We start from the raw sequence: 14,372 nt of genomic DNA on the forward strand, positions 1-14,372 counted from the left end.
GGGCCTAGGTGCCTAGATGGAGATCTACTAGAGGGTCGAGTTTGCCTGATGACCTTGGCATTTGACGAGCAGAGTCATATGTGGACTTAGCAAACTTTCGCCTGGGTAGAGAAAAAATTGTTTTCTGGCTAATTGTTAACATCACTATAGTACCAACTGCTGCTTTTTGTCTGTCGCTACAAACTGCATTAGCCTGCATGCACGAGGCTGTCTGATGGCATTGAATGAAGAACAGGGATAGGCGTTACTTGGTTACATGCTTTGGGATCATTTGAGGCCAGGTCAACCTTTATACACATGCCTCTGAATAAATGACTGTTTCTCATGTGCCATTTACGGGGTCATTGCACATCAGCACCTGTCTGCGTTGGGTTTGGTGCTGAGAGACAACCCCTTTCAGGGGCTCAGGGGCAAAGCCTAGTAAGGGTTAGGTTGGGGTGTTCCCCAGCAACGTCGATTAGTCATAACCCTAACCCTTTTTGCGCGACGGACCAGGTTCTGAGGTAAGCCACCGGGGCCTCGCCATCACTGACCGACCCAACCATCATTTCAAGTTATTGTTTGCTTCACTGTCATCTGAGAAGAAGCATCCAAGCTTCTGCGATGGCTTCTGCACCTTTAGTATTGAAATTTTGCACCTTCCCCAGAAATTCTAGAAGGCCCGCCGCGTCATGAGGCCGAAAATCCTAGCGCGACGACCGCGCATCTTCCGTTCGTTCCTATCGCGCTCGAACCTCACCAAGCTCTCCCTCGCCGTCTTGATCTGGACTCTCATCGAAGCACACGTCATATACTACCGCATCGCACGCGCTGATCGCGAAGCTCGAGCCCACGCTGTTCTGCATGAGCCCATTCGTGTGTTCATTGCCAGCCTTCATTGGAATAACGAGAAGATTCTACGGAATGGTTGGAATAAAGGGGTAGTGGACCTGGTCAACACTCTTGGTCATGACAATGTCTTCGTCAGTGTTTACGAAAGTGGCAGTTGGGATAAGTCCAAGGATGCGCTGAGAGAACTGGACCAAGAGCTGGGAAGGATCGGTGTGGGAAGAAAAATCGTGCTCGAGGAGACGACCCATGCCGACCTCATTAAGGGGCCGCCAGAGAAGGAAGGGTGGATTGAAGTATCTGAGGGGGCCATGGCACTGAGGAGGATACCGTATCTATCTAAGTTGCGGAATATCTCCCTTCAGCCGTTGTTGGAGCTCGCTGCGAATGGGACTAGCTTCCACTATGTCCTATTCCTTGGTGACGTCTTCTTTACAGTAGGTTTTTGTTCGCTCAGTAAGAGAGTCGTCATATCTAACACTTTGCAGGTTGAAGACATCATCACTTTGTTAAAGACAAACAACGGTCATTATGCCGCTGCCTGTTCCCTTGACTTCAGCAAACCCCCTCTCTTCTATGACACCTTTGCCTTGCGGGATGTCCACGGCCATGAACATGTCACTCAGACCTGGCCCTACTTCCGCGCCTCTAAATCTAGAAGTGCCATTTTACATGGGAAACCAGTCCCAGTATCTAGTTGTTGGAATGGAATAGGTCGGTTTCCGTCATGATAAACTCTAAGCTGGTTCCTTCTAACAACTTCTCAGTGTCTATGCCGACCTCTGCCTTCACTGGCATCCAAGGCTTGAAGTTTCGTGGCATTGATGACTCCCTTGCTGTGTACCACCTCGAGGGCTCGGAGTGTTGCCTGATACATGCCGACAATCCTGCTTCACGAACCAAAGGTGTCTTTCTCAACCCAGCCGTGCGCGTTGGTTATAATCGCAAGGCTTACGAAACTGTACATCCCCCACGTGAGTCTTGGCTTTCCTTACCTCAGATCTGGTTTGGTATGTGGAAGAATCGTCTTGCTCGATGGTCCACAACACCGTGGTTCAAAGAGAAACGTGTTCGCAGACGAGTTCAACACTGGGAGCAGGCTGCCCCTGGCCGCAAGGAAAGGGGTGAGTTCTGTCTTATCAACGAGATGCAGGTACTTGTGTATAATGGTTGGAAACACTTGTAATCATTATCCTCGGACACTGCGGAGAGATGTCTGCAGGCCAGCACCCATATAACTTAATCAGCCGTTAATCACCCCAATTTTTTCAAACCACTAATTTCTTGTTCATCCTTTCTTCTCCTGAGAGGCCCAAATAGCTATAAGGCGACCTCACTTGTTATTTTCGCGTCATTCGAATTAGAGTATAGCAACATACAACTTCAAGAAACTCCTCCCTAACAATTCGAATATGCAACAGAACCCGCCGGTTACCTTCACAGTTGCTCCTCCCCTGGTCTCTCTTGAAAGTATAGTCTCTCCCGGTATGACAACGATTCAGTTTTTAACCACTCATCTGGATGAATGTCTTGATTTGTATCTGGCCTCGATCAAGAGTAACCAGTTTGAGCTCCGGAAGCATCAATAGCTCTCCTGCTAGCGCCAGCCGCCGGCAGAAGCAGCGGGCACCTCTCACGGGCTGATTGAGCTGGCCCTCTACTTCGCCTTGGCCTCTCAGCCAGCCATCGGCTTCACGAACTAGGCAGCCAAGACGTGCTCGGCCACCCTCCCCTTCTCCAGCCGGCCCATGCCCTTGCCTTCCAGCAGCTGCATGGCGTCAAGGAGAGAGCGTGGCCGCGTAATTGTGCCTTGCGTTGGGCAGCACGCTGTCGTCATTGATGTGGTGATGAGGTACGTGACGAGCGCCAGCACCGTCACGGTGGCCATCATTTGGCTGTGAAATTGGGTGTTTGGCAATCCACGAAGCAGTAACTGGATACACAAGCAAATGTTGCTGGTATGGACCCTTGAAATCATTGACCTGCTGGCTAAGTCAAACTGTGGCCATCGCCACCAAACCCAGACCGTTACTGGCGAACAAAATCTCAGCGAGAGGTGTCATAGAGCATCCATCCTTGGTAGAAGGAGCAGAAATCGGCATCAGTCGTGGGCCTGACTATGGGCGGCATCAGCCCGCTGCCACAGTGGGTGAATATGGGGCACACCCGCAGTTGGCGCTAGAAGTCAGTGGTCGACTGTACAAACCCAAACTAACAGTGGGTAGAGGAAGCAAAAGCCAGCAACCGGCAGATGCACTAGCATCAGACCAGACAGACTTAGCTTGAGCCAAGGATGCACCCTTGGCTTAGGCTGCGTCGAACTGAGAATCAAGCCGGCAGAGCGAGAATTTTTTCACAGCGGAGAACCTACACCTAAGCAGTCCTTAGCCTTCCAAAGAAGCCTTCGCTGTTGTGTGAGTGAGGGGCAGTGAGTTTCATAGTTCCAAAGGACTATGCTTATGATAGCTTTGAAAACATAAACTTTCGCTCACAAAGGTACTGACTTCATAGGACTGCTCCCTATTTGGATCTGATGATTTATCTCAGTTTCATCTGTCCACCTTCTAGCCATAACACCCTTCTTTGCCGCGACTCTTGATGAAAGTCGATCGTTATGATAATAAACAATTGGGAATCATGACAATTTCAGTCGTGAAGGCTTGAGACCATGCTCCTTCAACCATATAGCTCACAAAGTCAGTTGAACTCGGTCCTATTACACCGACCTTGCTTATATTGAGCCAAATGTGCTGCCAACATTTGAAAGGATTAGTGGGCCATGACGGAAGTTGAGATGTTAAGGCTTTCATAATGCTGTCTAATCAGCCTTGATGCCGTCAAGGAATTAACACAGGGTCAACATTCTTCCCAGTGCGTAACTGAAGATCTCATTGCCCCCCCATAAGAGAGGCCTTTCTCACCACGAAAACATTGAGCGGGGAGGATGAGCTATTTTTGCTACTGTGATGTAACGTGGAATGCCCGGCGGAGTGGCTGAGCAAGAACAAAAAGTATGTTGATGGGCTATTCGGTTTTTTTTGTCTCTTAGTAGATTTGTCAGCTCTTTTCGCAAATCGATCGAATTTGAAGCTTTACCGCGCCGAAGGAAGGACGCGTGGAACTTTGGACACAATGCCGCCAGTCTCAAAAACTTGGTCCGCTTGCTGTCTTAACTTCTCAGTCCCCCTTTAAGAAATCTGCCTCCAGCTTCTATTGCTTTTCAAAACTCAAAACCGAGCATCCTAAGCATTTGTCCAACCTTACCAATACCGATCGTCTGAAGAAAATTATCATCACGTGCTTTTCCTGGGACCCACACAAAGTAAACAAAGCCCCTGAATCTCCAGATAAGACCACATTCACCACTATCACCAAGATGTCGCCCTCCAACAACACCCGTCTATTTGAGCCCCTTCAGTTGGGCACAGTCACCCTCTCCCACCGCATCGCCATGGCCCCCTTAACCCGCTTCCGTGCCCTCGACAGCCACGTCCCCCAACTGCCTCTCGTAGCCGAGTACTACACCCAGCGCGCATCCATCCCTGGCACCCTGCTTATCACCGAAGGCACATTCATCGCCCAGCACGCCGGCGGCCTGCCCAACATACCCGGGATCTGGAACGAAGACCAGATTAAGGCATGGAAGGTTGTCACAGATGCGGTGCATGCCAAGGGAAGCTTCATCTTCTGTCAGTTGTGGGCTTTGGGGCGGGCTGCAAACCCCAAGGTTGCGGAGGCGGAGGGGTTTAAGGTGAAGAGTTCGAGTGCTGTGCCGATTGAAGAGGGGGGCGTCGTGCCGGAGGAGATGACGGTTGAGGAGATCAAGGAGATGGTAAAGGCGTATGCGAATGCGGCGAGGAATGCGATTAAGGCGGGGTTTGATGGGGTTGAGATCCATGGGGCGAACGGGTACTTGGTGGATCAGTTCATTCAGGACAAATGCAATCAGAGGACGGACGAATATGGAGGGAGTGTTGAGAACAGGTCGAAGTTCGCGGTTGAGGTTGTGAAGGCTGTGGCTGGGGCTGTTGGACCAGAGAAGACAGCAATCCGGCTCAGTCCATGGAGCCGGTTCCAGGGTATGAAGATGGATGATCCAAGGCCACAGTTTTTGGATGTGATTAGGAAGATTTCTGGGCTTGGGCTGGCGTATCTGCACCTCGTGCGGAGCGGCGTCGGGGGTCCGAACGACTTTAATCAGGCTGGGGAGGATGAGACGCTTGACTTTGCTGTGGACTTGTGGGATGGCCCCGTCCTCATTGCTGGAAAGCTTACACCTGAGACTGCTAGGGATCTGGTTGATCATCAGTACAAAGACAAGAAGGTTGTGGCTACTTTTGGGAAGTATTTCATCTCGAATCCCGACTTGCCGTTCAGGATCAAGGAGGGTATTCCTTTGAACCCATATGACAGGAGCACTTTCTACACGCCAAAATCTCCTGTCGGGTACACAGACCAGCCTTTCAGCAAGGAGTTCCAAGAGTCACAGACCTCGACACTCTAGAACTGGGGATAATCTCTTAAAGTTAGAGGTTAGAGGTATCAACACTACATCACATTGGACTCTCCGTGTTGCAGTTCCTATCTACTGGACAAAGCACATGTGCTGCTCATATGTGATAAACAAGATCTAGTCTCAAAAACACACCAGCCCCTTAAACCTGATCAGTGAAGTTGCTGAAGCCTTGAGCCCTCGAGATATCAGCCACACTCAGCCCGTTGTCATTGAAGGGATTGGTCAGTGACCGCTGTGAGTTGGCATTTTGGATGTCGGCGCCGACGACGGCGGGATCGACTTTGGGGACAATGCCGCGAAGCGCTTGGGTGGTTGGCAGGGCCGGGTTGTTGCAGATGGTCGGAATGTTCTGGACGAAGGGATTGAAGTTCTTCTCAGCGGCAACGAGGGCCTTGGCGGCTTCGATGACCCGGGGATTGTCACCCAGGGTTGCCACGATCTCATCGGCAAGCTCGAGCTGAAAATTGTCAGCCACAGTAATTTTGGAGAGAGAGTTGGATTTAGGCTCGTTGTACCTTGGCGCATGCATTGGCACCAGCCAGGAGCACACCGGGAGTCCGACCGGCAAGAGTGCCAGCAGCACCCGGGGGACCAAAGTTACTGAGAGCCTGAACGAGGTTCTGGACAGCGCCCTCCTGGCCAAAGCGAGCATGGGCCAAGCCAGCAATGGCAACGAGAACAAAAGCCTTGGTCTGCATTTGGGTATCTTCAGAAAGAACCGTTCCAGCGGTAGTTGGGAATTAAACGTGTACGTGGAAAGACGGAAACGGCACACCGTTTGGAAGCGAAATGTAAAAGGGAGTATGTGGCGACCGAGCCGGTCGGTCAGGAGCAGAGAGCACCAGACTCGGGGATGAGATCGATCACGATGATGGGATGAATCAGAGGGTAATTATAATGATAGCCACGATGGACAATACCAGAGGCCGGTGTAATGGAGAAGTACTGGGAGGAGTTGCCGGCAGAAAGCATCCCGGCGATCATACAGCATGGTGCAGCAAGCTGTGGCTGACAGAGCTCGACTACTCGACTCAACTATGGAGCAAGACGGAACGGCCAACACTGCGTGTCTGAAGTTGCGAATCAGCTCGTGACGTATTGCGAAAGACGGGAACAAAATATTTTCCCCTTTGGTCCGGACAAGCCGGTTGGCGACAGTTCTATGTTAGCGAGGTTGCGCAGCTGTTTGGGACCTTCAGGATATTGAAGATCCCGCTGGCGAGCGTACGAACTTTTAGGTCAGCCAAATGGGTACTAGGTAGAGGTAGCCTACAACTAATTGTAATCGAGGCATTAACCCAAACCCACAACTATCGGTAGAGTAATGCTTTGCCCTTTTTTCGTGCGCTCTGGCAACGTAATGGTGCGGCTTAGGTCACTCAGTGCAGCAGTGGTGCCGAAACTTCCAGATCATGGGTGGTGTCACGTTGTGGCATCCGTGCGCATGGACGACTCATGAGACATAAGCTATCAAAAGTTTCGATGGCGATCCGTCAAGCCTTAGAAGCAACAGTCAGAGCTTCACAGTTGCTCATCCGCTCATCATGACCTTCGAGCCTCCATGGTCATAACCATCCCATCTCGTACTGGCGATGACATGATTAGGCGTTTAGAACAGAGTCTGAAGTTCCATCGGCTTTCCGCAGCGCTGGTTTGGTGGCTGGTGGCAGCGTGTGCTGGACCTCAAGGTGACGTTCCCATGCCCCCACCTTCGGCATTGACTTGGCCCGGCCCGAGCCCCAGAAGGTTCAGAGAGGGCCCAATCTGACAGCAGCTAAGCAAAGAACCGTCCGCTGCTCAGGGCTGCCAGGCCCAATGGGATCCATGGATATATATCTTCAACATCACGGCTTGTCCACTGTCTGCCACAAATAGCTCACCGTTAGGATACGCCGCCACTGTCGCGATCTCTGAGCCAGCATTTTACACCGGGGTATTGATATTATCTCTTACATGCTTATTAGATACACGACTATTTGATGACATCAACCAAAATGCCCTCCGGGGACCAAGGGCCAGCCGCGTATCAACGCCATGGCCCTGAAGAATGTAAAATGCCAGTTACCTAGCCCTCACCAACGACCAAGCGCCACACCAGTGCCAGGACTCCGTATAAACAAGAAATATGTACACCAATAAAGTGAGCAAATGCATCTAAAAACATACCTACATTACCTACCCAAAACCCATTCCATTCCGCTCCCACAGACGTCCCGTGTACAATCCAAGCATCTCAACTCCTAGATCCGTCGTCGCCAAGGCAGACACGTTTGCAGAGAATCCACCTCCTCGTCGTGACTTGTTATCATCGATCGTGATCGTCGTCGTTACGCCTTTCGCATGGCCCGGTTGGTCGTAGACCCCGTGGCTAGTTCGGTTGTACCAAGGACGTCCCTCATTACCATAATCGGTTGCATCGTCATAGATTACCCAACCCTAATCCACACCCAATTACCGACCTTCTTCGAACACCGGAAGTTCATGAGAAACCGAACCAACCGCCCTTCTTAGCCTTTTCTTCCTCTTCTTTCTTCTTTTGCGCCTCCTCCTCCTCTTCCTTCTTCCTGCGAGCGGCCTCCTCTTCCTCCTTCTTCCTGCGGGCAGCCTCTTCCTCTTCCTTCTTCTTCTTTTCGGCCTCAGCCTTCTCCTTCTTCCTCCTCTCTTCTTCCTTCTTCCGCTTCTCCTCCTCGGCCTTCTTCTTCTCCTCAGCCTCCTTACGTTCCCGCTCCTTCTCAGCAATGATCTTCTTCTGCTCCTCCTCAGACAGCTTAGAGAAGGCCTCGACGTTGCGATCCCATTCCTTCACACACTCGTCGTTCCAGTTGCAGCGCTCGACCTCGCCGTACGCGGGGTGCTTGTAGCGAGGATGTCTGCTGGGCCAGTTGGAAGCGTGGTAGTGGTGCTTGACGAGGGCAGCACGGGCGTCATGGTTACCGGAATTGGAGTGACCCTGGCCGGCGGCAAAGGCCTCAACGGTCAGGACGAGGATGCGGCTGACGAGCTTTGACTCCTGCAGGTCGTGGAACATGTCCCAGTCAATCTTCATGTTGGGGTCCTCCTTGTTGTCGTTCATCTCCTTGAGAATGGCCTCGGTGAAGGCTGACGGGCCAGTGCCGCTGATGATCTGATCAAAATCGAGCTTGACATCACCAATGTCAACCCCTTGCTCCTTGGCAACACCGTGCATCCAAGTCATGATCTGCTCAATGAGCCTCATCATCACGGGCAGCTGGGGCTTGCACATGAAGGTCCATTGGCAGAAAGAACGAGACTTGGGGCCAAGAATAGGATGGTCCTTCCAGTCAGGCTCGTCGATCTCGACGCCAATCACCATGTCGATATCCTTGTGGTCGTACCGATCTGGGATGAACTTGGAAATCGGCTTGAGAGCCTCAACGTCGATATCAGCGTAGACGCCGCCCTCGGCGTACATGACCAAGTACCGCAGGAGATCAGCTTTGACAATGGCCGCCTTGACCTTGCGGAAGAACTCGACAATGTCGGGCCGGTTGAAACCGTCCGGGCCATAGTGCCACTCGACATACTTCATGGCATTGTCGTCGGTGAGAACCTCATAGCGCCAGTCGGGGTTCTTCGCAAGCCAGGTGCGAGCAGTGTTGAGATCACGCTCCTCGAACTTCAGCGGGTTCACCTTCCATGTCTGCCAGATCTTCCTGGGGAACTCATCCCGCCGGACCTTAGGCACAGCTACGGAAACGGAGGGAGCAGCGCGAAAAGGCGTTTGTGGCACCGAGGGGAAGAGGTTGAAGATGAAGACGATCAGGCAAATGGCCCCGAGATAGAGTGGCAGAACTCGTCTCAGCTGCGTAGGAACGCGGTTTCTGAACTGGGCCGCGAGCGTGGGAGAGCCCAGCGGTTGGGCGAGTTTGGCAATCATGCCGGGCAGAAAGGTCTGCTTAGGCTTTAACGCAAATTCAGTCCAGTACGAGCGAGTGACAGATCTACTCCCGAAGGAGAGAAAAAGATATGTATCCAAAGAGGACGCGGGGGATGATAGAGATGAGATAGGGATGATAGAGAACAACGAGAGAGGGATCGAGAGCACGGATGGCTAGCCAGAAAATGAGCGCGGACGCGAGGAAAAAATGTGAATCGTCGCGTGTGGGATGGAAGGGGGATTTTCCATGGAGAAGGATGTCTAGAGGAGTCCCACGGAGTCCAGACCTGGCAGCCCATCGCGAGCCGTCCTCGGCGCTGGGTCCCCTCTCTGCTGCAGTGTAAGTGGCCCAGCCCTTGGCCTGTCTCAGTTGGCGTACCCCACAATGGAAGAGCTTGCTCAGGGCGGCTGGAGCCACTGAAGAGCGACTAGAGGGGCTTCCAGGCTCAGGTAGCCCGACAGGGAACACCAGGTACCTCTAGCGCGGCTCTGCCCACCAGGAACCCAGAATGGAACCCTGCCGAGCAGCCAATCAGCCCGTTGAGAAAGACACTTTCCTAATTTACAGGGGCCTGGGGCCGTTGGTCCACGGGCGCATTGTCTTCGCGGCCAATGCTGCGGGAAGTTCACAGCAGCTATTCTCGGCCAATCGTACAGGCCGACTCTCGGATGCGGGCGATGTGACCGATGTGGAAAGAAGATAGACCATTCCACCAACGCTGCAGCGGCGCCAGTGACCAGCACCGGGCCAGCAGCAGAAAATGGGGACGCGCTCCACTGGTCAACGCGGAGAACGCACCTGATACGGTGTTCCTGGCCTCCAGATTGCATGAAAATCGCCCATGATCTCTCGTCGAGTCTCGGTTGCGATCTCTCAACTACAGTTGGCCAACATCTCCTTGCAGTAGTTTGCCACACGTTGCTGCCCCTGATGCCAACGGCTGAGATTGTGATGGCGTTGTTGATCAGAGAGTCGGTACGGAATATGGGCGATGATAGGTACGAGACGGCTCCTGTTCCAGGTTCCTCCATGCGCGGAGTCGTCAAAAACTTCCTCCATCCCACCACACGCCCGATATGAGGGTACACAGTGTTATCGAAACTGTTAACCTCTTTGGCAAATCATACCCCACCGAGGGGAGCCCATGCCGCCAAATCTTGATCATCCACGGGCCACGAGCGGGCGAGCCAGGTTCGCCATCCTCTTGCTTCACCATATTGGAACCTCTACGTTCTGGATTTGCAGGTTGTTGACTGTCTGGGAATGTAATCCGAATGGCAACGTCCCTCAGCCGCCGCCACCCTTCTGGATGTAATTCCAAATCTTTCTCCGCGAGCAGCCAGCAGCCGGCAACTGGAGACGAGCATCTTTTTCACAGTATACTAGCGTTTGTTGAGTTTTGCCGCCGATCTTGTTCATCTTGCTAAGACTGTCCAGTTGTAGCGCTGCGGGCTAGATGTCGTGGCATCCATCTGTCCCCATAATTCACCCCTGGCTGGGCTAGAAAGTGGACTTCAAAGTGGACTCGCTCGTGGGTTTCATTTAGAACGTGGATACGTGTGCCAAGGCAAAAGAGAAGTCTGCCAAGTGCGCGTGAAAGAGCTTCGAGGGGTTGTGCCAGACCGTGCAAGTGTGGAGTGTGGTCTAGTTCAGGTCCAGGTTCCGGGAAGGTTCCTGTTGTCCTTTCCCCACCCACTCTCATCAACGCGTTCCATTTGGGCCAAGCAACAACACCATCATTTTTCTCTACATCTCTTTTGCAGCACACCCATCCCCGACGTTGACACGAACGCACACAGGAATATCCTCTGGAGCCCACGTGGATGGCGCGGCGTCTTCGATCGCGTTCCCCTCGATCGGCATGATATCGATATTTGGTGCACTTCGAGGCCTGCGACAGCTGCTCTGGCCCAAGAGCAGCGCCAGCGTCCCAGATGAACCCAAAAAGCTAAGGCCGACGGCCTATCTAGACGGCCTGAGGGGTTTTGCCGCCCTTCTAGTCTTTATCCAACACCACGAAGAATGGGCGCACTGCTTTTCGATCCCCATCTTTGAGGGCGGTTTTGGCTACCGAGGCAACTACTACTTCGCGACCTTCCCCTGGGTTCGCATGCTCTTCACCGGCGGCCATGCAGCTGTGGCTACTTTCTACATTATCTCGGGCTACGTGCTAACGTGGAAGCCGCTGTCCCTAATCCATGCCGGCGAACATCTCAAGCTTTTCGACAGCCTGGCGTCTGCCTTCTTTCGTCGCTGGTTCCGACTCTACATTCCCCTGATCGTCACCACATTCTTCTGGATCACATCATGGCATGTGTTCAACTACTGGAACGCTGCCTGCGAGCCCAAGGCCACCTACCGCGAGGAATTGTGGAATTGGTACAATGAGATGAAGAACTTCAGCTTCCTCTTCAAGGATGGAGGAATGGTCTGGGTTACTTTCAACACACATCTCTGGTCGATTCCACTTGAGATGAGAGGCTCCATGGTCGTCTTCATCTCCTGCATTACCCTGGCTCGAGCGACAACCAAGGCCCGCCTGCTTGCCGAACTCGTGCTGATGTTCTATTTCTTGTACATCGTCGACGGCTACTATCTAGCCCTCTTTCTCTCCGGCATGATGCAGTGTGAACTCGATCTTCTTGCGAAAAAGGACGGCTGGTTCCCCGGCTTCCTTCGTCGTCTCGAGCCTCGTAAGACCCTGTTGTACTACCTTGGCCTCTTTGTGGCCCTATATATCGCTGGCGTCCCGTCAGAGAAGGCCGAGGTCGAATATCTTCGAGAACAACCCGGGTGGTACTACATGTCGTACCTAACTCCATCGGCGATGTACGATCACAAGTGGATTTATCTCTTCTTTTCCTGCAACATCATCATGGCCGCGATCCCGCGAATCGGCTGGCTGAAGAGATTCTTCGAGTCCCGCTTCTGTCAGTTTCTCGGCTACGTCTCGTTCGCGTTTTACCTCGTCCACGGTCCTATCCTCGCCTCGATCGGTGACCGCGTCTACTACGCCGTCGGTTGGACACGCCCGCCGAATGATAGGCACGAGCAGGTCGCACACTGGGCAAATCTTTTCCCGCTGCCGAAGAAGGGTCCAATGGGGCTCGAGATTGCCTTCCTCGTCCCCAACCTCCTTGTCCTCCTACCGTTCACGTTGTGGGTTGCGAACATCGTCACCCGGATGGTCGACGAGCCAGCTGTGAAGTTTGCAGCGTGGCTATATAAGCGCGTCCAAGGCGGCGGCTCGCAGGAACCAAAACCAGTCGAACTGGCTCCCTTAATGAGAGTTGAATAGATATGGAGAAACGATGAAAGCTAGAATGGACTAATGGCTACATATTTTTTTTTCTTGGCTTGTTCTCGTTGTCTGGCCCGGGCCTTATATCGCCAGGGATGTACATATTTGCCATATGTTGTGTCCGCTTTACCTGTTTTATCGTCTTGTTGGCGGTTGTATGATATAGACGACATCCAGGGTCTACAACGGCGCGGGGGGGTTCGCTTGATATGTCGCAATATTCTTTTGGTATAATTCGTCTCATTTTGCGATGACTACACAATTGGAGCACTGTATACACACACTCGGTTGTGAACTTCAGCCTCATGTTAAGGTAGGCTCAAATTCTTGCCTCGGCATTCTCGCAGTCAGATGAACACTTTCCCCTCAACCCATCCCATGCCACCATCCCCACTGGGCCCCCTGGTTCATCGCATGTTTTCCCCGGATTTTCCCCCGCAGAGAGATGAAGGATGGATGCTTCCCCTCGATCTCTTAACTCGAACCTCCTCCAAAGTTGACAACTCACTTGGACTAAAATCCGGGGTGCGGAGACGGAGTGATGCCCTTTTCTGTTCATACTTCCTAGCACTGACCACCTCCGGCATTTCAGATTGTATGGTGTAGAGAGCCAACCCGTAGATACAGACTAGCACGTGGCATCGAAACATCGAAAATGGACAACCACCACACAATGTCTATCTGGCACCCAGAATGAGTGCATGAACTCAGCCTCAAAAAAAACATCCGTTTTTCAACATGCTCTTGTCTCAGGTTGACTTCATCCACGGTCCAAGAGTCGAACAAGCCAAGCTCTTGTAATGCCAACCCTCTCTGTAGGACAGCCAGAATTCAAGTGCATGGGTCTCGGAAAATCGGAGTCGTACACAGTGTGCCCCATTATGCCGGATTACACTGTCGGCATGCTTCCTCTCGAACGCAGAGTTGCTATCTATCTGCACCGTAATATATCGGACACCTCATGCCCAGGTTACCTTGCCCTGCATAGCATCTTGTTCATCGAAATCCCATCGGCTTCATGTCAAACCTGCATGCGCCATCCGTCGTCAGGGCTTCTCTGCTGATATCTTTCGTGACCAGTGTAGTGTCGCTGATACAATCAGATGCTGTGAACCTTGAGATGAGCCTGCCGAGGTTCCCTCATGCCACCAAACTGTCCCCAACGCTTTCCCCTGTCGACAGATGATATCATTCTATTAGGAGTACCTAAACTCCAATAAATCTATGGTGCCTGACTGACTGTCTCGACGCGGCTCTTGCGTGGTGGCTGGGCCCGGGCCTTGGCCCGAAAAAGCAGTCTGGCCGCGAGGTTAGTTTGTACAGAATGGAGACGTTCGTTGGCAAGCCGCTTAATCGTGGTTTCATCCAGCTGGCATCGGGATGCAGGAATGCAACAGCAAGACGGAATGCGAGGTTGCGATCTGCGAATATGTGGCGTGAAGTGTGGAACCACAGATACTTTTCCCACGCTGTTTTCCATGATAATAGGATCAAGAAAAATACAGCCCAGCTCTTCACAGCGAAGAACGTGTGCTTGACGGATCTAATCAGTAGACCGTAATCTGGAACACAACACTGTCTCCATCAGTTTTGGTTGCAATTCGATTTATCCTCAATCCTATCCCATGGAGACGTAGAGTTGACAAAATCTAGCTGAAGTCCACCCAGAACACTGGCAAGAAAAAACAAAGCTTCAATCATTCCGCGCTCCGTCTCGTTTGCACACTTCAGTTTTTTTCCATCTCCGTCCTCCATCCCTCTCGGCAGCAGTGCCAAGAGTGCGAACTGCGATTTTCCCGAGGTGGCATGTGAAAACTTCACGACAGCC

At 52.3% G+C, this 14,372-nt stretch overlaps 5 protein-coding genes across 5 annotated transcripts; 3 read left to right on the forward strand and 2 right to left on the reverse strand.

Annotated features, from left to right (window-relative positions):
- Window positions 1-671: 671 nt before the first annotated feature.
- Window positions 672-2,531, forward strand: CTHT_0036360 (uncharacterized protein; the record flags this gene model as incomplete). Its single annotated transcript, XM_006694002.1, has 5 exons — window positions 672-1,265; window positions 1,317-1,488; window positions 1,596-1,802; window positions 1,906-1,952; window positions 2,430-2,531. The coding sequence occupies 5 exons, from the start codon at window positions 672-674 to the stop codon at window positions 2,529-2,531; spliced, it is 1,122 nt and encodes a 373-aa protein (XP_006694065.1).
- Window positions 2,532-4,204: 1,673 nt separating this feature from the next.
- Window positions 4,205-5,332, forward strand: CTHT_0036370 (uncharacterized protein; the record flags this gene model as incomplete). Its single annotated transcript, XM_006694003.1, has 1 exon — window positions 4,205-5,332. One exon carries the CDS (start codon window positions 4,205-4,207, stop codon window positions 5,330-5,332), a length of 1,128 nt encoding a protein of 375 aa, XP_006694066.1.
- Window positions 5,333-5,483: 151 nt separating this feature from the next.
- On the reverse strand, window positions 5,484-6,042 carry CTHT_0036380 (uncharacterized protein; the record flags this gene model as incomplete). Its single annotated transcript, XM_006694004.1, has 2 exons — window positions 5,484-5,801; window positions 5,860-6,042. 2 exons carry the CDS (start codon window positions 6,040-6,042, stop codon window positions 5,484-5,486), a joined length of 501 nt encoding a protein of 166 aa, XP_006694067.1.
- A 1,781-nt stretch (window positions 6,043-7,823) lies between these two features.
- On the reverse strand, window positions 7,824-9,242 carry CTHT_0036390 (uncharacterized protein; the record flags this gene model as incomplete). The annotated part of the gene is made up of 1 exon (XM_006694005.1): window positions 7,824-9,242. The coding sequence occupies one exon, from the start codon at window positions 9,240-9,242 to the stop codon at window positions 7,824-7,826; it is 1,419 nt and encodes a 472-aa protein (XP_006694068.1).
- A 1,862-nt stretch (window positions 9,243-11,104) lies between these two features.
- On the forward strand, window positions 11,105-12,541 carry CTHT_0036400 (uncharacterized protein; the record flags this gene model as incomplete). Its single annotated transcript, XM_006694006.1, has 1 exon — window positions 11,105-12,541. The coding sequence occupies one exon, from the start codon at window positions 11,105-11,107 to the stop codon at window positions 12,539-12,541; it is 1,437 nt and encodes a 478-aa protein (XP_006694069.1).
- Window positions 12,542-14,372: the final 1,831 nt, after the last annotated feature.

The sequence above is a fragment of the Thermochaetoides thermophila genome (assembly GCF_000221225.1).
Source record: "Thermochaetoides thermophila DSM 1495 unplaced genomic scaffold scf7180000011816, whole genome shotgun sequence".
Taxonomy (NCBI): Eukaryota; Fungi; Ascomycota; class Sordariomycetes; order Sordariales; family Chaetomiaceae; genus Thermochaetoides; species Thermochaetoides thermophila.